At 43.3% G+C, this 27,874-nt stretch overlaps 1 protein-coding gene across 3 annotated transcripts; it reads right to left on the bottom strand.

The window, feature by feature from the left end:
- Window positions 1-2,457: 2,457 nt before the first annotated feature.
- Window positions 2,458-27,874, bottom strand: UBE2G1 (ubiquitin conjugating enzyme E2 G1). Of its 3 annotated transcripts, none has more exons than XM_058037615.1 (5): window positions 27,589-27,874; window positions 12,985-13,087; window positions 10,251-10,348; window positions 9,006-9,184; window positions 2,458-3,663 (listed from the first exon to the last, which is right to left on the bottom strand). In XM_058037615.1, the coding sequence occupies exons 1-5, from the start codon at window positions 27,632-27,634 to the stop codon at window positions 3,652-3,654; spliced, it is 438 nt and encodes a 145-aa protein (XP_057893598.1). In that variant the 5' UTR covers window positions 27,635-27,874; the 3' UTR covers window positions 2,458-3,651. The 3 variants fall into 3 exon arrangements, with proteins under 3 accessions (XP_057893598.1, XP_057893597.1, XP_057893599.1); XM_058037614.1 differs by lacking the exon at window positions 2,458-3,663 and adding an exon at window positions 5,730-5,850; XM_058037616.1 differs by lacking the exons at window positions 2,458-3,663; window positions 27,589-27,874 and adding an exon at window positions 5,730-5,850 and having other exon boundaries at window positions 10,251-10,343; window positions 12,985-13,070.

Raw genomic sequence — 27,874 nt, 5'->3', positions numbered from 1 at the left:
ATGCAGTAACCTTTGAAAAGCTGCTCTGCATCCCATTTATTTTGGTGTTGGATGAAACAGCACATCCAGAGCTAGGCCCATGAAGGCCATATAGTGTAGTTCTAGACATACCATGGAACAACCTGTCTCATTTTACACAGCTGTGTATGACTGCTGTACAGCAAATTACCCCACTGCTCATGGTGCTATTGATCCTCTGGAGGAACTGTGAGGAAGCAAATTATTGCTTCCTGATCAGATTGAGTTTAATTTCACAGTAACAACAGGGATCAGATTTCAAACCACTGCTATGTTTTGCATCAAGGGAATTGTAATCTCCTCTAGGGATTTGCCTGGGCAGGAAGTTGTTGCAGGAGTCTCTCTAAACCCCATCCAGCTTCTGATTTGGTTTAGAATCCCTCGTGTTGCTGCTCTGTGTGCAGTGATGGCACTACACCAAGAGCAGGGCACCAGATGGTACAGACAGTGGAGTCCACCCCACATTGGCTTCCCAAAGCCCAAAATACCTTTCTAATCACTTCAGACTTCATGTGCTCTGCTTATTAATCATCTAGTTCCAAGAAGTGTTTTCAGGCACTGCAGCAGAAGAAATTTTAGATAGTTGACAGTCCTGAGTTTTAGGGATCCTTTCTGGTGCAGCAGGGAGAAACAGAAAAAGGGAATTAAGATGGCCACACCAGTTAGACATTCATCAGTATTTGATGCTTTTTCTTTTCCCCCAGTGATTCAGAGATATCTGGAATGCAGAGCAAATGCTCTGTGTTGGGGCAAAAATCAGCTCAAACCCTCAGCCAGGGTAATAAACCCCTGGAGAACCTACAGTGATAACCGAGCACCTTGCATGAACCAAACCAGATACAAAGTCTTGCTACAAGAAAAACTGAGGAATGCTGGTTTACCTCCTTGTTCACCAAGAATCCTCACACTACTTGTCAATCCTGCAGCTCCTCAGTGCTGTTCCCGCCTGGTTTCATCACTAACAGCTTTCCTCCAGTGCCCCTTTCAGTGTGGGGCAGGAACAAGGAGCCAAGTGTGATCACAGAAAAGTGAAATAAGCCATTTCCTTGCCTGCCAAAGGCTTCCTATAACCTGGACACTTGGCAGCAGAGCCTGAGCTGCCTCTTTCATTCAGTCACTGGGCATTAGCCATACCTGCAGCTTGTAGATCTTAGCAGTATCCCACAGTAATGCTCCTCCCTGGGGAGGATCTGGGTCAGGTGGGATCACAAACCATCTGGGTAAGCCAAATATATATCTGAATTTACAAAGAGGGATGAGCAGTGCTGTGGAATTCCCAGTTCTTCCATACCACAGAAGGAAGACAAACATTTCCTAAAGAACAAACAAGCAGCAATTCTGGGGAGCATAGATAGAAAGCTTTGAACAACTTTGTGAATTTACAGGTGAGTCTGTGAGTACTGTCTGTGGTTAATTTAGAAGACAAAACAGAGACCACTCTTAACTTGCTGAAAGCAGCAAATACCTGAATTGCCTCAGTTCCAGATACACTGTGGAAATTGAAAAGGAAGGTCAGCCTGTGGGGAAGCAAGTCCATTGGTAGGTTTAATAAGATCAGCTTTTTTCTATTCTTTTTTTTTTTTTTAATGGAAAGAATGACACCATGGCACTGAAATTCTGCACAGCCCCAACTTTAGGTGGAAAAGGGCAGTCAGCTGGTGGAAAAGAAAACTGCTCTGAAGACCTTTTGGACAAGTGCTCCAACAGGAACTGGAATCAGCTCTGTGTGTCTGAGGGATTAAGTACTGCATGCACCTGCCTGGCTGCAGTAGCAGCTAGCCACCTAAAAGCAAATTTAACTAATGATTTCACAAAAAAAAAAATCCAAATATGTAAATATAGATATCAAACATACCTGTTTATCTAAACCACCCATAGGAGGAAGTAGTACCTTTCCCTCTAAGTCTTCTTACATTAAATGCCTTTTTGTCCCCAAGGGCTGCCTTGCCTCTAACAACTGTCACCTCCTTCCACCCCATCCCCCCCCCCACAAAACCTGCAATTTGTGCCTTTCAGCATGTGCATGTTGCACAGCAACATAAAATGGAGTCCAGACAGCAAATTAGGACTGAAGGCTTCTAAAATGCTGACTCTTTGGCACTGGAACTCTTGATTTATCAGTGGGTGCTGCTGTGCTGTGGAAAGAAAAGAGATGAGAAGTTTTAAGTTCTTCTATAAAGTTTCTTTGGTCAAAGGCTTGAAAACTGTTTTGAGCAGATACTCTGAGATGAGTATTTGCTCACTAGAGATGGTTAGGGATAATATGTAATAGGGATAAAGTTGTGTGTTTTATTTGCTCTTTCATAATTCAAGCTGAAGCACAGCATGTCCGACTCCTCAAGTGTTTGTGATGTTGATGATGTTCAGGTAAGTTGTGCTCCAGCTACAATTGTACCCTTCTCCTATTGTGATACTCAAAACAGCCAGTTTGACACATGATTATTGGAAAAAATTATATTTTGGAAGAACTCACTACAGAAGGTGACAGAATTCCAAAAATCAAATTACATGAAAATATACATCGCCATTTTCTTTGTACATTAGGTGAGGAAAACTCTGAAGTAGAAGGCAAAGCAGATGAAGGGCCACAGAAAAGAGTAAAGGAGGGAAACTATTTTTGATACCAAACCCAGAAGTTAGTCATTTGAAAGCCTACAGATGTGCATGCTTGAACTCAACCTTGAGAAAAAACAAGCCTCCCCCCCACACACCCCATCCCACAAACAGGCAATGAAAAAGGCAAACCAAAAATTTCACCCATAAAAAGCAGCTCATTCCTATCTTGGACTAACTTAGTCAACCAAACTTCCAAGTGAAAGCACTCAAGTTCTTAGAAGTTAAAAATCCAGCAGGCTGCTCAAGGGTGCTCCATGGCCAGTTTTATTGCTATACCAAATTCAAGAAAGATGAGTAATTGGGTTTAAAAAAGGGGTGGGAAGAAAAAAAAGCACCTTTGAGACTACAAAGGTCATCATAAAAGAAGCCACAAGTAATTGATAGCAAATCCTTTCAGGGTTTAATTAGGAAAATTGTAAGTTCTGATGGGGGAAATAAAAGGGACCACATGTCCAAAAAAAAAAAAAAAAAAAAAAAAGAAAAAAAGAAAAAAGGAGATACTAAACTTTAATAAGCAAGAAATTTTAATTAAGCCTTGGTGGGTCAAAGGAAAATTAAAGTGGGAGGAAAAAAAACAAAACCAAAAAAACCAACTTAGTATCCTAATTGGTTTTGACATGCTTCACAAGTTGTTGTTTTTTTTTTTAACTCAGGAAACAATGAACAGGGAGAGAAAAAACCTGCTAAAATCTTTAGAATTTACACAATTCTATCCCTAACTACAGACAGCATTATTTGGTACAATGTGTATTTGTGGATGTACATGAACAGTATATATATTATCCGGATCATGTTGTGCTATGTACACATCTTTACAATTCTTCCTGAAGGTTAAAGCAGTTCATTAGATTTCAAAATGCGTAATCATCTTGTGTTGGCACTTGTTAGGCTCTTGTCAGCATTGATAACTGGCATGTTTTATTGCAGCCCAGTTCCAGCCAGTGTTTGCCAACTTGTAACAACAGAAGTCCAGCAATAGGTGGGTAGAGTGCAGGAAAAAAAACAGTGCCATGTTTCTCAATTGGAGACCTGCAAAGAAATCACAGGTATTAAAATAAAACCCCTCCTCACCCTCAATTATTTTCATGATGTTAATTAGTTTTTCAAGCTCAGGAAGATTAACTATTACTTGTTCAAGAGCTTCACATACCTCTGAAGAGAAGATGGATAAATCCAAGCTCATCACCTGAGAAAGCCTGGAGTTAGCTGAGCACACTGAGTGTCCAAGCTCAATTATCAGACTTTGTGGCTCCTGTACCTCGTGTTGCTTGTCGAGCGCGCAGCGTGCAAAGCTTTGATTATTCACACACAGGGCTAAAGGTGGCAGATTTATCACTGGAAATCTGTGCATTACTTACTGTGAGAGGCAGGCACAGCAGTGCTCAGCAAGCACTGACACCACAGCCCCCAGTCACACTGGGCTGGTTTGAAACCAGCTGTGGCCCCTTCTCATCCAACTCCCTGCCCATCGCTCACTTGGGAGGAGTCACCAGACTCAGAAAAGCTTTTGCCTTCCAGAAAAGCAACACAGCCAATTACTTAAAATATTTGTCAAGAGCATTGTTTCACTATAGCTAAGTTCAACATGGCAACAGAGCTGAGGTTAGTTAAGGATACTCTGGAGTGTTACTCACAGTTACTCCCTTTCTCCAAGACAGGAAAAAAAAAAGTCAGCAGCATTAACAATTCTTGCACTCCAGTTATAGGCAGTACAAGACTTTCTGTTCCTTTGCATAGTCTTTTGATCAATATTAAGCATTTTTCATGCTTAATCCATACTGGAGAAAGTTCCTTTCAATCAAAGCATTTCTGCAAAGGGACTGCAGAACTAATTTGTCACAGATGGAGCCTTTCCCCAATCCCCCCCATGTTTACAAAAGGGTAAGAAAGGAACTCTCTCCTGTACAATTGTAATTAAAAAAAGCTACCCAGCAGAAGAATGTAGTAAGCTGCTCTGGTTCAGTCTGAACTACACACAGTGCCATTTTTCTGTCCCTGTGAATTATGTATGCTGTAGGTAACCAGTAAATGTGGATTTGGGATTTGCCAGCCAAATGGGTCAGAGCAGTTTATTTGCCAAACCAACCAATAAGAAAAGGCAGCTTCAACATGAAGTTCTGTTTTGCTTTGAAAAGCAAGAGTGGGAAATTATTAGCTCATGGAGGAAGTTTTTCCTTGGCATACCCAAGATAAAGTGACCAAAGGCCAGGGATTTAAGGGCCATGATTTAATACAGAGCTTTCTACGAGAGGTTATTAAAAAAAAAAAAAAAAGTCCCATTAAAACTGAGATGGGATTGTATAAATTAGAGTAAGTATCTTGAGTCAGAAGCTCATTAACAGGGTGGCAAAAAATGCAAATATCACATCAGCTACTCTCAGGTGAAAACTTGTCCAAGCTCTCAGATATGCCACAGTTCAGTTTCCAGGCAGAACACAGCTGTTTTTATGAAGCTATTCCCAAGCCTTCCTTACTGAAGATGTTTCTTGGGCTGCTGAAGAGAACACCACCTTTCTTGATATTATTAACTGGTAATATCTCAATTTGATGCTTTCTGCTGTGCCAGGAGACTGTTAAAACTCCCATAGATACCTGAAACAAACCCTTCTCAGTGGCTCCTGGCAACCTCACTGAAGTCTCATTTAACTCCTATGTGCAACATGCCACCAACATCTGCAAGACAATCCACAACCCCTGAGATAACAAGACTTTCAAGATGCTTAAGATTCTAGTAAGTATTCTTCACAATAATGAGTATCAAGGAATTGTCACCCCCTTCTATTAGTAACCTCTAAGTGCCATTAATAAAGCAGGATGAATTTTGATAAAGAGAAGTTCAACTTCTGAACAGCATAAAACACAAGAACACAAGAGAAGTTCCCCAATTTTGGCAGAACAGGCTGTCAAGTACACTTAACTTCTTTTGGTCTTTAGTACTGCATACAGGCAAAGAGCTCCACTGAGATCATGCAGCTGAGAAGAAAGGTTTGGGAGTTTCTTTTTGCTTTTGAGGGGGAGAAAAATACTTCAGCAACACTTAAGCAGGAAATCCTCAACTCAGGTAACTGACTCATCTTGAGAAGGATACTTACCCTGAAAAAAGTGAAGCTACTAGCTGCTGAATAAGTGTCACTCAAAAGCAGTTTCTTGGCTTTTTCTTACACAGCGGGCAACTTTTCTTTTAAATTCTCCATTTCTGTCTTCTCTCCATTCTTTCTGTAATTGAATAGACAGCTTTCAGATGTCAGTCCTACAACAAGGAGTTGTACAAGCTCTAGGAAGACTCTTGTTGTTTATGTTTTCAGACATTAGCCATCTATCAACCCCTAAATTTGTTTACAATCATTGAGCTCCTCACTGAAAACCTGTGATATTCAGGACTTCTTAAAGTTTTCTCTGGGTTTCTGTGCCAGCTGCTTACAAGACAGTGAGGATGTAATTTTCCCCTTGGATTTTAGGCACACTCCAAGACTAACCTGGTGGCTTACCAGTATTTCACAGTGTCTGTGCTAAAATCTATTTGCTTCAGCCTGCAGAGTAGCAGCAAACTCCATCTGTAGACCACAAGCTGTTGTTATTTAGTGTCTTTAACTGCAGTGCTGAGAAAGGTACACAGGTACTGTGAGCCAGCAGTTACTCTGAGAGTTTTTAAAAGACAGTTTCAGTTCTCTTCAATCTAGCAAGGACACTCCAGGACAGAAATACAGAAGTGACAGTATCTAGAAGAGGCACAGCAGTGTCCTTAGAAAGCAAACAGCTCCCAGTTAGATATGGCTGTAAGATGCTGGCTCTGTGAGAAAGACCTTGGGAGAACACTCAGCTCACCTACAGGGCTGCTCTCTGTGACAGGGATGTGATTTCAGAGCTGCAGAGATGAAGAGCCAAGATAAAGATGAGCAGGAAGATAGGTAAGAGGGAAGCCTGAACCCAGAGATGCACCCATCAAGGTACCACAAAAACCTACAGGAGAAAGTGCAGCCAGGTTTGGTTTGTGCCAGGCTCACAAGGAGCTCAGATGAAAGCACAGGAGCACCAGGTGTGGTTAAGATTGATGTGCTGGGCACTTCCAGCCTTCCAGTCAGAAGTGGTGGGGAAAATATAAAGAACCCCTTATTTCATCAAGTTCTACAGTTCTTAGTTTCTGCTACAAGCAATATATTCTTACTGCAGGGTGAGGGAAGGGGTTAAAACCTGTTCCACCTGATGCAACCTAGCACACAACACCTTTTCACCCCCACCTGGAGTGGAGGTTGTGGCACATTTGAGTCATAAATGGCACAACCTAACATTCATCACCTCCAAGCTCACTTAAACAATCAGTTGGAGAGCCCAGCATGTCTTAACTCCCCTATGAAAGCACAAATAAGGCTACTAATTAGTTTGTTCTTTTTCAGCAATTCATGCAGCAAACATTTGGTTCCTTGGACTGGGACATAGGACAGCTTACACAAGATGGCTTAAAGCCAAGAAAAGCATTGAATTTGTGCCCTCTGAGCTTCAGAGCCTTCGTTTTTGTTTCTACTTTTTCTAGTTGTAGTTCTATGAATTGTTCAGATTTGAATAGCAAGCAAAGTTTCCAATTTGACAGCTGATTCTCCAAAAATGTAATTTTAGGTCATGAACTGTTCTATTTGCTTTTCAAAATATTTATTCAGGTTCTTGATCCTCATTTTTCTCCCACTCCAAGAGACAGTGCTCTAACATGCATAGTTCATTTTTCCTGAAGGCAGGTAAATCCCCTGCTCCTGTAATCCTGTGAATTGCCTGTGACACCTTATTCACTAAACTCACTTAAAAGCAGAAACTACTGACAGCAGAGAAAGTATCTTATAGCAACTGCCAAAGTTTATTGCTGTTCTAAACACAGGAGCTGCTAATTCTTCATTACCCTGAGTATGTTTTTTGCATATATGAAGAGAGCTACAATCCAGCAGGAAAACCAACAGTTCTTCAGAAGTTCCTTGAAACATGTAATGCCACAGTCAAAAATAATTTCTAGCATCCGAAGTGATGCCTTACTATTATCTTCAGTCAAATTTAGATTTTTTGTTCTTTCATGCTGGGCTAGAAAAAGCTGGTTTCATTTTTGACCTTTACCCTAGGCAAATTCATTGTGTGTCTAACTTTCCTGAGAAAAAAAACAAAAAACCAAAAAAAAAACAAAAACAAAAAACAAAAAACAACCCACTCCTGAAGTAGTTGTCAGTGGGGCACAATACAGAAAGTCTGATGTCAGGAAGGTGACAAGCACAGCTAAAAGCATGTGCTTTCTCCAGGGTTAGGCCAGCTATATTCAACATACATGAGTTTGTGATCTGAAGAATTCTAACTGCACTTTTAGCATTTCATTAATGCTCTCAGCAGGAAATGTCCATATTTCCTGGGTGTCTGTTTCCACCAGCAACATGACACAAAACAGGGAGGTCCAACACTTAAAAAGGATAAATGAGGAAATTGTTCACTGCAACTTTTTGTTTGTTTTCTGTTTTCTTCCCATTCAATTTGTTCCACATGAGTCTGTTCCCATTACGATTTTTCAGAGAGCACAACCACCTTTGAAAATACTCACAACACAGCAGATCAAAGGCTTGGGAAACTACTGAACTCCCACCCACTTTGGGAAGGTACAGCTTGGCTGACAGAACAGGTTAACATTCCTTTACAAAATTGCATCTCACAATTCCTATCTCCTTCCTCACTCCCACAGTTAAAAGAGCTAGAATTTTTCCTTTGTGAGAAGACAACACTCACTGCTGAACTGCAATTCAGGAGCATGTCAGTGTTATGTCAGATGAGCAGGGCCTGAAGTCTGTCCCCCCGTGCCCTTCCAGAACTGAGACTTTTTTTCTCTCCTCACCACATTTTCCATCCTCATTCTTACATTCTGCTCTAAACACAGCTCTTCTAGAGAGCTGATAGCTGTGTTTATACACACAGCACAGGCCACGGTCCACAACACTGCATCAAATGCTTGCATCTCACACCTGCAGATTCACCCTGGTGTTTGGCTGTAAATCAGACAATTTTTCCTCACTCCTGAGCCAGTCAGTCTAGTCTGGGACAACCCATGCTGTTCAGCTGAAGGTGAGATGCCCACTAAAGCCTTTGTGTACCTTCTCAGAGCACAGACCTACACAGTCAAACCCACTGCTCTAATCCATGGGACAGGAAGTGACAAACACAGACAAGTGAAATAAACTTCCCAAAGCTAATCAGTAGTTTTGTCTGACAACATCACTGCTGTTCCCAACACAATGGCAGCCTTAGCCTGTGATAGAAAATGTCCTTCCCAAAGTTCCTGTTTGCTAAACCAGAACTGCATTGCAAGGTTTCTACATTGAAGACAAGTGGTAGAGCAAGGGAAGCCTTACCGCTGCATCAACATTAGCAGGAGAATCACCATTGGGATCTGCCAGCATAGAAATAACACTAATCATGATGGTTTCCACTGTGTGAATGGGAAGCCAGCGTTCCTCAGGTTTCTCATAGCCATATTTGTCTTCCCCAGGCTCATGAAGAATTGAAATGCAGACATCGCCGTTCTTGTCAACTACAAAATAGAACAAGGCATATTTCAGTCATGAACAACGTGCTGGCATTTCTTCAGGACAGTCAGGAACTGCTCATCTTCATTCCAGCTACTCTGAAACACTGTTAGAGAAAACACTTTATAAAGAAGGAAAGTCATTAACTATTGCAGAGCTTAAACTGTAATAAACAGGGCTTGGAGGAAATCTGAATGTGCCTGGGCTCCTGACAGAGGGCACATGGGGAGGAGGGACTCAGGCTAACATCACACTGCAGCTCTCAAGAATATTTATTTAGCCAGGCTTCCACTAAAGCCTTTTCTGTTAAGTTCAGCAAACTCAAGAGCGACTTTTTTCCACAGCAACAGCATCAGCTGGATATTACTGGAACATATTGAAATATGATTTAAACTGCTGGAATTAGAAAGTGCCTGACAAGTACTCTGGTATTTCCAGAGCTGAAACTGACACAGCATTAAAATATTCTCTGTCCTTTTGATGGGAGCACTGTCTCCTCCCACCTTTCAACATCTACAGTTTCTGAAGTTGAAGAAAATTTTTCTTTCCCAGTAAAACAATCTTCTGTTTTATTTCACCTTCCCATCCAATCTCCATCAGTCCATAGGTAAATGAGACATTAGGAGAAGTCTCCTTTAGAGAGACTAGAAAATTTCTTTTCATGCTTCACTAGATGAGGACAACCTTGGGCTTTCTGTACTGAGCTGCCAAGTCAGTAACAGCAAGATGAAATAATTGAAGGTATAACAAAAGGAAGCTATAGAAGTCAAGTTTTTCCTCAGACTAGAATTTTGCACTTTGGAAAAAAGAAATAAAAATCCCTGAACAATTACCAAGTATGCAAGAATCTACTCAGAACAGCTTCTGAAAATACTTTAAGAGTATTTTATGCTCTCAGAGTAGCACTATTAAAACTCTGCCATTGTTATTACTTCTCTGTTAAGTGAGGATGGCAAAGTAAAAGCAGAGTTTCATATTTCTAACAGGAACAGAAATGTATTTTATTTGTCTTCACTTTCTTCATTTTAGTTCTGAACTGCACAAAGAAATTGAAACTTTGACATTTCTTACCATTCGGATGCCAGATTTCTGTGATGAATTTCATTTTTGGCGGCCTCAGTGGGTAGTCTTTTGGAAAAGTAAGATGAGCCTTGAAAACACCACCTTCACTGGGGAATCAAAAATATCTTAGTAGAGTTTCTTGTAAGCTGAAGATCGGAACTTACTGATGTTCTAAGTTTACACCTCACACAACTGAACATCATGTTGGTAATTAACAGTATCAACACTTCCATATGCAATGCAAGGAGTTTCTACATTCACAAGATCCTTTCACAAGATACTGCCAGTTCCCCAACATGATCTTTTTTTAGAACTAGGAAGATGTTCCAGAGGGGAAAAACCATGGGAGTGGGAAGGGAGGGGGAAAAAAAATAAAAAAAACTGCCAAGGAATTTACCATCTGGAATCACAACTTATATTTTTTTCCTCACAGTACATTTATTAAGAGGAAAAAAAAAGATATTGCAAATAACTGCCTCTCTCAAGTCCAGCCCAGCAGACTCCCATTTTCCTCTGCTAGAGGCCTCAGTCCTAATTTTGTGGTCTCAGTCTGCAGCAGTGAGCCCCAGGGAAAAAAATGCAGAAAGCTCTGGCTGTGTGTAGAGCATTAAATGTAAAAAGACTTCCAATGCCACCTTTTCAGCACTAAACTAAAGTGACTCAGGCATGACAGTGAGGTGTTCTGCATTAGTTACCCACTCAACTGGAAAACAATAATAAACAAGAGACATCCTGGTTTTATGTGCAGTTACAGGCCAGGAATAGTCCTTTTGAAAAGGTGAAGGTCTGTATTAGATGGAAAGGTTTACAGATGGAATACTCTGCTAATGTCAATAATATCTGTCCTGCTACTGTCATTTCTTCTAAGTGAAGGTTGTAACAAAATTTGGAATTGCAAAGGCAGGACAGAAAGTGGAACATAAACCCCAAAGATGGCATGAGATGCACGGTGTGAGAAGCTACTCCTCAGCAGCCACACACACAAACAAGAGGTGAACAGAAAACTGTTCAGTGGGATTTTTTCCCGTATTTGTAAAGGAGTAGGAGTCTCTAAAGTGCACTGGCTACTGAGAAAAATCACATGTTTTATCCTAAGGGGTGCAGCTCCAGCAAGTGTCTAAAAAAAAAAAAAAAAAGAAAAATAAAACCAAAGAAACAAACAAAAAAAACCAACCCCAAAAAGTACTGCCTTTAAGTAACCTGGCTCTTTGAAGCAGCTGAGGGGATCTGAACCCACAGCATTTATTTTTCACAAGTTTTAGAAATGGCAGACAGTTTCCAAAGAATCCTTCATTCCAGGAGAGGTAAGAATTCCAGAAACATTGTTTTAACATCCATAATGTCAAGACAAAGGAGAGCTGGATTGCATTTGTTGATAGGATTTGACTGGTTTGGGGCTTTCTTTCAAACTGAAAACATCCTTCTTTCCCTGTTTAAAGAAGCAGATCCTAAAGCTACTAGGCTGTAGGGCATCCCTGCTTGCCCCAGATCAGCCTGTTTTAAAATGGATATACATTAGATATCAGTTAATGAAATACAGCTGTCAATTAAGGGACATCAATGCCATTTTTAGCAATATTCCTCATAAAAGGGTTTCTGTCTGTAGAGTAATGCACTAAATCTAAAGTCTTTTCAAGTAAACTCAGAATAAATGAAGTGGGACCAGGAATAAGACTCATGTTTGAAAACTGTTTAAGTTAAATTATTATATATGACCATCCTCATGAAACAGCCCAGGGAAAAAGGGTTCAGTGTAATACAACCCTGAAAAACAGCAACCAGGGACTGGAACAGAAGAGAGTTTCTTACCTACAAAGCCTCAAAAAAATTTCAGGACCCTATAAAAGTGGAGTTACAAAAAAACACTATTGCAACTTTTAACACCTAAGATGACAATCAATTAGAAGCAGTATTAATTTATTGACAATATTTATAAAATAGCCATGAGAATATAACATGTTCAGAAAAGGTCAATAGGAGCTGGAGAAACCATCTCATGCAAAAACCACAGTGCAGGGAATTGAGGGAAAGCCAAGCAATTTGATAACTGGGTTTAAATACTTATTCAAAGTCTGCTGACAGACACACACTACTTCGTGCTGCAACCAAAAGTGACCTCGAGCAAACGTCACTCGGATTTTGGATCAGCAGTTTAGCACTGCAACAGCTCAATGAAGAGAACAGAGGTCATCTTCAGGAGTACTCTTTAAACTGACCTCTCCTGGGCAGAGAGCCTTTTCCCAGAAACTGGAGTAGATGATCACCCCAAAGTACTCCAGGGCACACTTGGAAGTTCTCCCACCTCAATCTGACAGGATTTGGAGCCAAGTCTGTGGACTGCTGAGGTTTCCTCCAACTACACCCCACCTGAATTGAGTATTTCCCCACCACCACACACGAAGTTGTAATGGTTTAACAAGGCACTATCAGCTGAACTACTGGCTCCCAGCAGCAACAGCAAACAGTGCATTCTATCTGCCTTACCTACATGTGAAAGAAAGCAGAAGCTGCCTCTAAGTGCACCTATTGTCTCTCTTTTCCATACCAGTACAAAGAGATCAGTGTTGCATTTTCCCAGGGGAGCAAAGCAGTTTAGAACTTCTACAAGCAAATCCAGCTATTTACAGGTACTCTGCCAGCAACAGGAGAGCATCACCTGATTTAGCACAAGGTTTTGGTGAGCTTGTATTAGAACTAGTAAACCCGAGTCCATTCACGTTTCTGTGTAAGTATCAGTACTTACTATAGTGTATCTGGAGGACCAATAATGAGGACTTCCCATCGATAAAGGTCATTGTCATCTATTAAGCCTGCTGAAAAGCCTTCCACTGGATTTTTGTTGAGCTCTGTGTAGGAAAAAGAATTTAAGAGATCTTTAGGTGCCTATAATACACATTTGCTGGTTTTGCTCCTGTGCCCATACACGACCAAACACCTCCATGACATTTGGTGCTTTCTCATGGCCTGAGTGAGAGCCCTCAGCTCCCCCACCACAAACACTTCAGTCAGAGCTGGGACCATGTCTGACCCTAAAATCCTCCCAGTGTAACGTGAGCAGAAGGGCCAGAACAACACAACACACAACTATGGGGCATGGTATCCTAAACCAGATACCAACAAGTGTTTAAGTCAGGAAACTTCTAATAATAATATAGGCTATAACATATCTAATAATAACTTCTAATAAGTCAGGCTTTCTAATAATACAAGAGCTTTACAAGAGCCCCAAGGAGCCAGCTTAACTAAAGTCTGTCTTTAACTAGAAAATGTTAACAGAAGACCAAAGTCCCATTATGTTTTTATTTAAAAGCAACATCCTCCTTTGTTTAAATGATTTTTCTTTCAGACTCTGGAAGCATTTGAGGCCTGTGCCAGTGAATTCTGGAGACAATGATTTACTATATTTTCAACTAGTACAAGAGAACATAGAAGATAAGCTGCTCTGCTGTTCAGATATGGAGCTGTGTGGTTTTATTTCTTCCTTTTGCTTCACAGTGTTTTCCATCAGTGATAAACTACAGAGCATTCTAAGTGTACAGGCTACTTCATACAGATGCTGCCAGATAGAGGCTTCTCTGGAAACAGCTACACACAAATAAGTCACAGCTAGGTCCAGACTTCACTGAAGTTCTGTTATCAGCCTGCTCCAGGAAAAAAAAACTGTAAGATCTGGAATTAAACCCTCCAATGAGTTTTGTCTATAATCCAGTAATGAGGGTAGGAAGGTGAGAACATCTATTAACTGACAGGTTCAAGTCAGAAATTACATCAAATGCCATATTTATGCCAAATTTAAATTCTTCATCCAGCTATTCCAACAGTAGATACAAAGTCCTGACAGATCTTGGGTACTTAGGATACAGGAAGGGGGGAAACAAGTCATTCCTTCAATGGGTCAGTAATTTGCAGATTAAATAAAGAATGGTAGTTATTGTGGGAAAAATAGAAAAAAAACAGCCAACCATACTTATTTTAACCTGTCAGACTCTATGCAGTCCTCACAATTCTGCTCCACAGCACAGCTTGTCTACATATTCCCATTCTGCAAACCTAAAAAAGACTGAAGTTCAGAGGGCCTTATAATGCCCTCAGGGACATGCAGAGGAACTTCAAGTGAGAACCTTGGACCCTTCTGGAGAAAAAGCTGCCATTAGGTCCAAACTGATTTGCCCCTAAGCTGGCAATCACTGATGGCCAGTTAAGCTCTGAACTATTAAAGTGAGGCTGAAAAAGGCAGGAAAAATCAATTCAAGCCCTACAGAGAGAAGTCTAAGTCCACACTGGGAAAACAAAATGCTCAGCTGACATGAAGGAACCAAGGTCCTGAAGAGGGAGACAGCAAGAACATCAACTTTAGTCATGACTAATTTAGTCAAACTTATCCACAAAGATTTCTCAATTCTAAATTCCCAAGGGACACATTGAAATGGGTTTCCCTGGGTGTAATCAGGAGCTAAGGTCAGCCATCCAGCCCCCAAGGTGCAGGACAAAGATTTGGGTAAAAAGAAAGAAAAGGAACATCACAGGCTCTCTAACCAAAGTGCAAACCTCAAACCCAAGAGCTACAGCATGGCCATGCCTCCTCTAAGCAAATCAGTGTTCAGACTCTGGTATTTATGAACTTTGTGGAAACAGCTGCACAAGTTTGAGTAACTATTTAATCTTAGCTGGAAGGGCAGATAGCCTAGGTGAGCATCTCACCTTAAAAGAGTTTCACCACTCTCTTACTACCTCCTTAATACAAACATTTCTTCAGCATGGTCTATTAAAAGTTCCACCACCTCAGTAGTTGAATATAACCTGCTTTTTCAGGCAGGATTTCATTAAAAAATTGCCTATTGCTTGTGAAAAAAGCCATCTCTGCTCAGGACATTTACATCATCTTTTCAGATATTATTAATACTGTAATACAGAATACCCACTGTAGTAACTACAGAAGTCAGTAAAATGTATTATTTGAATGCTATCTCACCTAAGACTTTCAAACTTGAATTTAAGCCTGGGAAACACAACCCCATCATTTCTGCATCTCCACAGAGAAAAAAGGATTTGTGGAGTTTTGTGTGAACTGCTGTAACTCAAACTGCTCACATTCAGCTTCTTTATTGTTTGCAAGTTATCACTGCCCACTGATAAGACTTTAAAGACTGCCAGAACTTAAGACTAAAAAAATTCAGAATGTTTCTCTCTATTTAAATATGCCACATTATTTCCAAAGCAAATATAAACATTTTCTTCTCTACTTCTTAACATGTACTGTTTCAATTTCTTTCTACATCTGTCTCAACCTCAAACAACTTGATCCCTAAGTAGTTCAAAACATTTTTTGTGTATTTATTCCCAAAGAGAGCCAGCTCTTACACTCTGACTCTCACCCAGGACCATGTAGCACTGTATTGCAGGAGAGCTTGGGAGAAGGGGTAAGATTGCTGGGTGCCAACTCCTTTAATGTAGAACATCTGTAAACTGTATGAAAGGGACAATAATTAACAAAAATCTTCAGTTCAAGCAGTTAAAGAAGATTGCTTAGTGGATGTTGCCTATAAAGCAAATGAGCACATCACTTCTTTTACAGGAGGTGCCATCAGTCTCAGCTTGTGAAAAGATCCTTTTCCTTCCATGACAGCAGCATTGAAGCACAGCTCAAGCAGCTGCTGATTGCAGAAACACTCTTAGGAAAAACAATGAATATAAGCTCGTGCACCTTCCCCACAGAGGTATGCAGAGTTACCATCAGCAATTTAAAAATGAGCTTTTCCATCCAGATTATTTATGTTAAACTAAACAACATGGCTGGCAGGCAGACAAAAAAGGAAGTCTCAGGAAAGTTCTGCACTGAGACATGAAAAGCATCATCCTTGGCTGCTTCACCACGCCAGTAGCTGCTACCCATTAAAACCTGCAAACACCAAGAGCCCACGGTTTGTTTGGCTTTGTTTTTTTTCCCTGGATATAGTGAGTGCTGCGGAGCAGGAAAGTTCACCAGCAGTTCCACCTGCCTCTCTCTGCTCTAGAGCCTCACTAGCTGAGGCTCACCCAGCAGTGAAATCCATGCAGCAGAGCCCCAAGGGAGCAGCCAGGCAGGCAGGGCACACAAGGACCCCACACACAGCTCAGTGCCAGGGCTGCTGCCAGGCCGGTGTCACTGCCCCTGAGCGAGGGACAGCAGCCCTGCAGCCAGGGCAGGGGACACCTGCTCCCCGTGCCTGCCAGCCCCAGCAGGGACAGCATTAACTGCCTGCAGCCTGAACAGGAGCTGCCCAGGCACACGTGGCTAAAGGGTTCAGCAGGGACAAACCTTCACCCACCCTGCTCTCAGTGCAGGGCCTCTACAAAGCCCCAAAGAGCTGCCCTAGAAGTCCTGGAAAAGCAGAGAAGTCAGACACCTGTGCAGAATTGGATCCTTATACATTATTTTTCCAATAGCTTTACTTTGAGATTTCTTCTTCAGCTAAAGATATGCTGTACTTTTTAAACATGAATGAGTACATTAACATATTTCCATTATGTCCATACCTAACTAAATGCCATTTACTTGCAACTAATATACATTACAGTCTGTTGTTCAGCATTTCTGACAATGGTTTTTGCATTTCTGATTATTTAATAAGCATTTTTCTACTCAACAAAATAAAACAAAAATCTAAAACACTCACTGAGTGTAGAAGCAGTTTCAGGTAGAGCCCTTTGCAGACCAAGCAGCAGCTGACAGCCCAAGCAGCACACACCTGGACAGCTGCCAAGCAGCAACATACTTGGAATAGAATCCAGTGTCTGCTTATAAATTAGACATTCAGTTCCTTTAATCCCAGTCCTGAACCTGGGATTAAATCCAATACCTGATTTGGGAGGTGAGGAAGACTAAAGGCCCATAATCCAAGAGAGTTTAAATCCAGAGCAGATTTTCAAGCCCCATGGCTCCCTTTCCACATGATCTGCCACACAACTCACTGTCTGTCCCTTTAGCTCTTCCCAAAGCAGAACTAAGTTACCATTGCCTTAAACTTGAGCCAACACAGCACCATGGGCAGCACTTCCAGTTTCAGTGTTCAGTTTACATCAAGCTACTGATGTTCCCACACTCACTGAAACTGCCTTTATTTTAGCCAAGAGACTTCACCAATCCCAGAGCAAAACAGCAGCAGCAGAAATGACTAAGCAGAAGGAGGCCCACAGCTCCCTAGGACAGCTATGTAAGGCATCCAAACTTCTGAGCCTGACACCCAGACAGCCACTGAGGATCAACTCTTCCAGTATCTGAGCTACACTGCAGCACAAAGCTTTCAAAAATATGAGTTCCTATCGTTTTTTAATAGCAGCCTGTTTAGTAAGTTACACAGTGTGTGAGTTTTGTGCAGCCAGTGAATAGAGCACAACACAAAACCAGACTGTGGAGCCCAGGTCCTGGCTGAGGCTCCTGGACAAACCCTCCAGCTGTCACACACAGCTCTCAGGGCAAGGCCATTCCAGCACTTCATACCTGCTGCACCTCAGACTTGTGTTGTCTCAGCACCAGTCCAGGAATGTCTATAAACTGTTCACACTGAAAATCCTCATTCTAGACTCTTCTTCTCTGTGACTTCCACACAGTCCTATTACTTCACTGAGGTCACTTACAATTTCCTAAACTTCCTCCACACAGGAGCCAGCTGTACGTCTCAGATTCTGGAGAGTCAGAGATTATGACAAAGTAACAAGATCTCTCTGTGGAGATGTATTCCCCAAGCTCTCCATTTCACCTTTCATCATGTTGAGTCTTGCTCCACGAGCTCATCCAAGAAGTTCAGACAAAACCTAGTACCAAATACACACACACTCCTGATAGCCACTGTGGGAGTGACAAACAAACACTAAGAACAGATTAAGCCTCTGAAGGACACAAATTATTTTGAAGGGAGACTAAAGCAGTAAAGACAAACTTGTCTTTAGCAGATTCTACCAATCATTTCAGTAGAAGCTTTAGGTTTGACTTTAGCCTGGTAACTAATTTCCAGTGCTCCACACTTAATAAGGGCAGCACTTCAGACATTCACAAATCAAATTTTCTGAGCTCAGAGAATGTGTAAGAAGGGTTGCACAATACCAGGCAAGCTGCATCTCAGTGCAGTGCCACACATCTCTGTGTACTGCTTCACCTGCCATCTCCTCAGCTATACCTGTGAAGTCTTCCTTAGATTTGCACAGGAAGCAGATTTTGAAAGGACAGAGGACAAGGCTGGAGGCTTCTTGTTTGATCTTTGGTTTTATTCCCAGTCAAATTGCTAGCCATGGCCATAGGTCAGCTTTGCAAACAAGTGGAGAGCAGCACTAGCCCAAAGTCCCTAAAACTGCCACTAGCATGAGGATTAAGGTACCAGAGAAACTGTAAATAGAGATTGGAATTATTTTATGAGTAACACATCACATTATTCTAGAACTAAGCTAAAAAATGAGCTCCTTGATTTTGTATATTCTGTAGCTGCACGGTCATAGGAGTCATGGCAATTGTCTGGAGACAGACAATTGTTAGTTCAGAGCAGTTATTTAGTGGAAAACTGAGTCTTAAACACACCAACCAGGAACTTGCAGGTCTTTGGTGTTGCCTTGGTTCTTAAGGAGCTCCCCACAATCCCTTAAGCCCATGGGGGTGGACGGACATCAGCAGACACTGCCAATGCTCCTTTAGATTTCTCTCTCCCAGGTCTCAAAACCAGCTCTCAGACAGCCTCAAGTGGAACACAGACACCCAGCACCTGATCTGACCCAGCAGCCCAGTTTCACAGCCCACAGTCTGCTCCTGGGCACCATTTCACCTCAGAGTCCTACAGACAGGCAACAACAGTCACAAGCTGTTTTGAGGCATTTCCTTTCTGCAGCACTGCTCATACATGGACCCTTCTGTGTGCACACTCAAACCAGTCCTTTGCCAACATCCCATGCTACAGAAGGAAGGTCTGCCTCCCCCTCCCTCAATGCCATTATTTGCCATCAAGCAAATATCTAAACCTTAGTTTCTGTGGACACATTGTGCCTACTAAACCCACAAATCTCTTCTTTCAAAACAAATGTGGTGTTCAAATTACTTTCCTGTCCAAATCACTGGAAATAGAAAACATACTCATCTGATGAAAACCTTTGAATGCCAGGGTTGTTTGAAGTTTTGAAAGTTATGCTTCCAGAATTAAGGTTCTCAGCAGGAAGTTCAGAATATATGCTCAAATTACCATCAACCATGTAATTTTGGTAGAAATCAAGGTAAAATATTTCCTCAATAGCTTTCTTTGCTAGAAGCATGCTGGGTATAACATCAGACCAGAATCCAGCACAGTTACAGTACCCCAGGTTAAAATGGAGGTTGAATAAGGTCTGTTAAAAGCCCACAACAAAACCATTCCCACTAAGTTCTGAATTTTGAGGGGAAGAGTTAAGAGGAAGGGAAAAACAAGGACAGCAAAAAAAAATTGGAAGAGCCCTGACTGGGAAACCCACATGTAAAAGGAAGCAATTATGTCAGCAGGGAATATTCAGTGCAGTGCTTTGCCCAGAGCCACATTCACCTGTCACACTCAGTGTAACAGAAATGCCACCTCCACTTTGTCCTCCACGTTTCATGCCTGTTTCCACTGTCAAGAGTTAGATTAAGTATTCACTTGTGTAAGCACACCTGCATTTGAGATGGTCACCTCAGCAGCACTCAAGAGATCTTCTCAGGGTAGGGGGTTCCTGAGACACCACTGATTATCCCATCCCAAAGCAGGTGTCAAAACCAGGTCAGATGAATCACACTCTACACACATTCATTTCTCTCACCTGCAGAGAGACTCCAAGTTTCAGATGCCTACTGCACACAACTGCTGGAATTTGGCAGGACAGGTGCCATTAATGCAGCTGAATTTGCCATGGACAGGACAAGTTGATTAACTCCTTAAGAGCTAATTATCACTAGACTAAAGCTAAGGAAAAAAAAAAATCCATCCAAGCATCTTCTGAGCAGTCACATACACATTAATCATGAAACACTGAGCCAAGGGTTCTAGGATGTGTATGGTTCATAGACAAAACCAGAACAACATCAGAAATCCACTGAGAAGGCTCCATGCCTTGCCCATGCCACAGGGAGGCATTAACATCTGAGGGAGATGTTAAGGTCTAAGCTGTTGTGCAAGTCAAGAACAATTTTCCAGCTTGTTTTCTCTCCTGCTTATAATATGAATAACAGGCTTGCATATCCTAACTTGAGCCACATTGTTATTTAGAATTGTTTTAAGACATTCCTTTCAATGACTCCTGACAGCACCATCTTCTAGATCAACAGCAAATGCCAGCCAGCTAAAAAAACAGCCAGCTTGACCTATGAGGTGTATGATGACAGCACAGAAATGTTTCCCTTAACAATCCACACACACAGCAACTGTATGTGAAAACCTTTACAGAGGGTTTCTATCAAAGTTTTTGTGATTATTCTAAACCTGTGCAAAACCTGCTAACATTTCTGTCCAGGAGAGCAGATATTTTTATGGAACCCCATTTCAATTAGATTGCTATACTTAGTGTTCTTACAAGGTCTGGATATCTGATCTCTGCTCCAGCTGATATGCCTTGGACTTGAGAGCAGGAAAGAAAAGCAAGGATGAACATTTACACTTGCAGGGTGACCTAAAGCTCAAGAGAGAGACTGTAAGTGAAAGATCTCAAGACCAGACACTGAAAGGTGGGCACACACCACTGAAAGCTGCAGCAGAGGGGCAGCTGGGTGAGAGCAAAGGCCTGCACTGCCCTGACTCTGTTCTCACACACTGGAACAAAAAGCAGACTGCAGTTTCAGGAGTCACACACCCCCCTCCTCACACAAGCCACCTGCTCTCCTTTTTCCAGGCACCCAAGGCTGCACACTCATTTAGTATTTTGTCAGCTCTTGCTTTCAGAAGAGCAGCCACCCTTCAGATCAGTTCCACTTCACTGGAACCCCATCTCTATGCTAGGAACAAACTGTTGTATTTTACATCAAAACAGAAGTTGATTAAACACACCACAGGAAGAAAATTTAGCAGAATGCCACTTGAGGCAAGCAGGTTTCACCTACAAAGGTCACTTATTTTCAAACTGCTTAACACAGGGCATTGGGGGTACTAAAAACTACATTGTACCAACCACAGAAGGGATCAAGTAATCCTACATTTGTTGAATATGTACATATTGTTCCAAGTTTACCTTGCACTAAACAGAAATTTCAACAATATACAGAAAAGCCAAGGCAGAATCAGCTATAATTACATGTGGCTTCATCTGAAAACCATTCAGTCTACTTGATTGATCTCTATCAGTTTCTCTTAACCAAATACATATATAGATAGCAAATCAATAAATCCTTAGCTTGCAGTTCTACAGCAAGTAGTTATAATACTGAAGTTGGAATCACTATTAATCACACAAGTAAAGACATTTTAGTTGGTTTTTGCATGATTTAACATCTCCAAATGCAGCTCTTACCAACAAAGCAGAAATTCTGATGGAAGTATTTTCTGAAATGGTATTAATTTTGCTCCTTACTTCAGAGGATCTCCAGCAATGTCCTCCCATTCACTATTCTCAAAGCAAACACAAATCACTGTACTGCCAGATCCAGATATGCCCTTACTTCGGTGTAACTTACAATGCCTTGTCTGGGGGTAGCAGGGAAGGAAATAACTCAGAGCTAATGGTAAGTTTGGTTCTTTCCCTGAAAGATTAGTAAGCTGACCTAGGCAGAGCCAAGGCAGTGACTCCTTGGTGAGGCAGGTTATTGCTTCATCCTGTTTAAGCAAGTGGTTGAGTCATCAAGCCCTTCCATTCTGTTTAGCTAAACCTCACTTTCCAAAACTGCCAGCACCCCTGAAATTTTGCTGGTGGTGCTGTTATAAATATTCTTTCCTTTGAAGATGCAAAGTTCAGATTATTTCTACAAGAGAAGCATTTGGAAAACCAACACGTAGCAGGCAAAGTTCGCCATTAGTCACATTTATCATTTATTTACAGTGCAACAGAAATTCAGGCTGCTGGTGCTGCTGGAGTGATTGGAGTCTGAGCAAGGCCTGTGTTTTAGCAATGATATTGTCTATAAAGTCAGCTTTGATAATTCTGTCAGCACAACCTCACAGAAACAGGATTAGCTCATCTGCTGTAACAGGGCTGTCAGGGGTTAAGGTGAGGGCTACACTCATGCTGTGCCTAAGTAACCCAAAAAGCATCAGATAAAAAAAAAATTGATGGTTGTCTAAAAACATGAAAGAGTCTTCTAAAAACAATATGCAGTGGTGTTTATAATTTCAGGACCAATTAAAATGCTAAGTTTTACATGTGCAGAACCTTAGAGTCCTAATTATTTGGGATAATGCAGAGTATTAGTGTCCATATGAACAGACCTTCACAAAGGAGATAACAGGAAATCTAGTACCAAATTAAGATTTCACTCAGAAGCACTCAAATGACTACCTTACAGACAAACTTAGTGTAAACAAAGGCTTCTTATACACCAGCCACCCCAGAAACATTCATCTCAGCCTTGATTTATAAAGTGATCTTCACTCTGCAATTCCCTCTCCATTCACTACTCAAACAGATTTTTAAAAAAGTCCTAACTGCCAAGAATTCAACTAGCTCAACATTACCCAGTAAGATTCAGAAGAAAGTAAAAGTTGTTCAACTGTCACATTAAGTATTTAGTAGTTTTCCAACTTGCTAGTTTTTAATTAGACATTTCTATTTTGAAACAAAAGCTGCATACACTTTAACCTGAAATAATGCCATGTTTCTCACGTTTAAGAAAAGCATTAGAGTGGCTTTTTCTGTATCCTAAGTTGGAGATTATTTACAACCCAGCTCAACTTCAGCCAACAAAGGCATGGTTATTCCCATTGCCAGTGCTCCATGTTTATGTTCCAGAGAACTCGCACTTCTAGTTCCACTGTGTGCTGCTGCTTTAACTGCGTCCTCCCTGTGATTCTGCTGGTTCAACTAGACAAGTCTGCCTGCTCTAAAGTCTCTGTGTCAGCAAGAATTTGGCAGAAAGATGAAATAAAAGTATTCACAGACATACCTCAGTCTGTAAAACCTTCGGGCTTGACAGTGCTGGAGACGGGGAGAGAAGCTTTACACCCTGTTGTCTGCATCTCTTTTTAAAGAGCATAAAGTTTTGGGGCTGTAAAAAGAAGTTTATCCTCTACCAGCTCCCCTGAGGAGTGAACTCTGCTAACCCAGTGCTAAACCAATCTAAATTTTTTTTAAGTTAAGGGGCACTTTTTTTCTTTTAGTTTTTCCTACACTCTGCCTGGAATTAATGGACAGGTCATGGCTTCTATTTCACATTATTATCAAGCCACAAAGTGTCCCCCTCCTCCAAAAAAAAGCCCAAAAAACACCCAAAATACAAAATAAACAAAAACCCAGAAATCAAAAAGAAACCTCCCCCCTGAAAAAAAAACAAACAAACAAAAAACACCCACCAAAAAAACCCAAACACCACCAAACGTAGGAACAAATATATTTGAATTAAGATATTTCCAGAAGCTGCTACTGCTTACAATTAAATTGATTTGAGAGAGAACCACATTTAATTTAATTGGCAGATATCCACAGATATCTGATCCTCCAGCTCTAATTAGACCACCCTTTTTAAATGGCTTTGATATTAAGAGATCTCAAATCATCACTTCCTTAAGACATAAAAAACCCCCAAAAACCCAAACCCACAAAAACTACTCAAAGTTCTTACTGCTTTGAATTGTTCTTGTGCCTAAATGGGGGCAAGCACATGTCAATATAAAAACAGCTACTACACTCAGTCCCTGGGGATCCAGCTCAGTATTTCATTAGCAAAGGCACTGTGAAGCCACACAGAACTTGGGAGATTAAAAAATAACCCACATGTAACTTGAAGTTATATTTTGTGACTGTCATTGAATGTCCCTTCTCTCTGAGCATTATCAGTATCCAGAACATGCCACTGAAGCACACAAGCATGTTGTACATGGTGCTGTGGTACCAGCTCCCTGCTCAAGTTACAAGCCAGCTTGCTTTCAAAAAAAAAAAAAAAAAAAAATCCAAGTCTGTCTTCATACACTCATTGGAGCATTGGAAAGCAACTTCAGGTTGTGTTGTCAAGTTTTGTGTTTGGTAAGGCCACTGTTTCACATCTCACTGACAGCCAGCAGCCTCATCAGTTGACCTGTACTTTGGCAAAGTGCTCAGGAATTAAAACAGCTCATTAAAGTGCTCCATGGCACACACCTTCTCTCCCCATAATTAAGAGCCAAAGCATAGGGGGGACCAAACAGGATTTCTACTCTGAGAACTACTGTGTAATATTCCTCTCTCCTCCTGCCATTGTCTTTTCCTCTAGGCACTGAAAAGGGACAGTCAGGGCCTCACCATCAAAGAATTTTTATACCCCTCCACCATTGTACAGGTTTCAGATTCTCACCTCAGCCTCCCTTCATTTCTGGATGTCTTGCTTCAGCATCAAATCTGTCATTATCAAAGCATGACTGAATGATCCAGAGCAATTTAAAGGAGCTTAGAGCACATAACTCACATCAACTGTGTATTTACTGTTCTCCAAACCCAACCACCAGGTACAACTCCATGACTCACCACACCTGATACAGGCAAAAGCTGCATGGAGCAGAGAGACTGAATATCAGTCCACCAGGACAATCACCACCAGAGTGGTGGCTTTTGGTCTGAGGAAGAAGAAACAACGTGGGTATTAACAAAGGGACACGTTGGAGCAGGTGAGACTTGGAAGACAGTCAGCAGCAGGGAAGGGAAATCATGAAGCTCAGACTCTGCAGAGCAGAGTGCAAGTGGCCTGACACCAGAAAAACCAGTGCCAGTCCAGTGCCAGCCCAGTTCAGATGTCACACAGGAAATAGTTTCTTCCATACATGGGAACTTTCTCAGGTCAGTTATTCCATGTAGGACTTCTGAAGAGTTCAAGACTCTTCTTCAACGCTCACCATACTTCATGCACACTCAAAGTCACTTTTAGTATGGTTTCAATTTCTTTTAGCACATGTAAAGGGATACCAAAGGTATTGATATTACTTAAAACAAAACCCCCAGAATAGCTGCATGATGCAAGAAAATGGCTGCAGTCAGTACAGCTGAATCAGGAATAGGGGCAACTAGAAAAGCTGACCAGTTTTACCAGTACACATAAAGCTTTCAGATAAGAGTGGGCAGAAAGTTAAATAGAAGTGAACCCCTAGAACCCCTAATGTACCAATGTACTTACATATCCAACCACTCTGTGCTTACACAAGGCCTTAAGACCTCACAAGAAAAAAAAAATTAAAAAAATAAATACACCACAGAAGCTGAATACTTACTATCAAGAGACTTCAACCAAATGTCCAACTTTCTTTTGTGCAGCACAATTACTAGATTAAAAGAAATTCCAGACAGCTGAACAACTATTCTAGGTTACCAAATGTTTTTATTTAAATCAAGTTAGAAAGCAACTATTCTACACTGTTTCCCTTTCGGGATCATGTATAGGAGAGAGAAGCCTCACATCACAACTAGCCTGGAGCCCCTGCAGTAAGCCCATATCGAGGCATTATTAGCTTATCTGAACGTGCAGACACCTCACCGAGTGTCACTAATAACTTCAGCAGTTACCAGGGCATTAACAAGTCCATGCTCATGTTCAGGACTAAAGCCACCGTATGCGATTTTTAACCACAGTACAAGATTTACTGGGGTTTTTTAAAGACCTTTACCTTAAAGGGGCAAAACTTTTTGTGCTAGTAGTTAACGATACTGAAGTTTCTCAAACTGATCACCATCCAAACCCAGAAAACAGGGCTGGAGATGCACAAACACATCATCCAGCTCGCTATACCCGGTTATGCAACCTCATCTCCTTACTGCTAACAATGCTGCTTTCCACCCTAAGGCTTCCAACGACATTAACTGAAGTTTGGGGCCAAAATCCTGCTCCGGGAATTCCTGTGCCACCCAGTGACCCCGTGCCTTTGTATGGCCACTCGGCCAACTCCAGCCAGCTTGGCAATTTCCCGAGTTTAGGTACACCTGGCACACGTTTCCTTAACTGGGTACGAAGCAATTTTTGACGTAAGAGACAAAAAAGGGGACCCGATTCTCCCAAGGCACCGCGCAGACCCGCGCGCTTCCTCGAGTGGATGGCCGTATCCCGGCCCAGCAGGCAGAGGATGCGGCGAACATGTGCAAGTGGGGGAGGGAGGAAGGCAGCGCTGCCGGCTCGTTTCCCTTTAAGTGAGGCAGCGCACACATGGAGCCGCATTGTGCGGCCCCGCGCATGCGGGGCCCCTCGGCGGGGCCGGGCCGGGCCAGCTCGGCCGCCCGCCCGGGGACAAAGGGAGGGGGCGCGGCGACACGGAGCCCGTGTGACACCCCGATGACACCCCGCTCCCCTCGGCCGCCGGCCGGCCCGCAGCGCCCGGGCCGTGTCCGTCCCCCGGCCCGGTGCCCAACTCCTCCTCCCCCGCGCCCGTCCCGCCCTCTCGCCCCCGGCGGACCCCCCCGCCCCTCCCCGCGGGTCCCCCCGCAGCGCTCCCACCCGCTCCCCCGCCCGCAGCCGCTGCTGCCCGGTCATGTCCCCCCCGCCGGTGCCTGCGGAGCCCCCGCCGCTTCTCCTGACAACAAAGGGGCCGGCGGCCTCCCCCTCCCGGGCACGGGAGGTGAGGGGGAGCCGGCGAGGGGAGGCGGGACGAGGGCACCGCAGGTCCCCTCGGGAAGGGCTGCGAGTGCGGGGAGCCAGCCTGGGCCCAGAGTGCCTCGTTCCGGGGGTGGGGGAACGATCCTTCTTGCTCCGCTTCTTTCCGCCGCCTCAGAAACACCCCCAAACATCAGCCCGCACACAACCCCCGCGCTGCGGGACGAGGCTCGGCTCGGTTCTCCCCCCGCCTCAGGGAGACGGGACCGCAAGGGGAGGGGACGAGGAGTCCTCCAGCCTTGGTACCGGGGGGCTGGGGGGTGCCGACAAGCGCGGCCGGGGCCACCCCGCGCTCCCCCGGCGGGACGGGGACAGCCGAGGGGACGCTCCTCCACCGTGCCGGCCCCGCTCCCCTCCCCCGGCTCCCCTGGCAGCAATCGCCGGTCGGGCTCCCCCTCCCCCGCTCGGCCTAGTTCCCTCGGCTCCCGGCTGGGCACAGAACGGCGAGGGGGGGCCGTAATCTCCCCTTCCCCCTCACACACACACGCACTCCCGCCCGCCCCCCTCCCCGAGCCGGCGCCCCTTCCTTCCACCGCTACGGGCCGCGGCCCCTCCGAGGCCGCCCGGCCGCTGCTCCCCCGCGGCGGATCACCCGCCGCCCTCCCTTCCTTCCTCCGCCGCCGGCCCAAGTACCTGCTAGTTGTCTCCGCAGTAGCAAGGCGGACTGGAGCTCCGTCATTCTCCCCCGCTCTGCCCGGGGAGGGAGTCCCAGCGGCGGCGGGGACGGCGCGGCTCCTGGCGCTGGGAAAGGTGGCGGCGAGCGTCCCTCAGCTCGTCTGCTCCGCGCCCGCCGGGGGTCTGGCTCGGCGCCGGCCGCCACAGCACGCAGGGTCCCGGGCAGGGCAGCGCGGCCGTGGCTCCGAGCCGCCCTCCGCCTCCTGCTCCGAGCCCTCAGCGCCGCCACCTCCTGCTCCCCCCG

The sequence above is a fragment of the Melospiza georgiana genome, chromosome 19, assembly GCF_028018845.1.
Source record: "Melospiza georgiana isolate bMelGeo1 chromosome 19, bMelGeo1.pri, whole genome shotgun sequence".
Lineage (NCBI taxonomy): Eukaryota > Metazoa > Chordata > Aves > Passeriformes > Passerellidae > Melospiza > Melospiza georgiana.
This window is presented reverse-complemented; position numbering and strand designations above follow the sequence as displayed.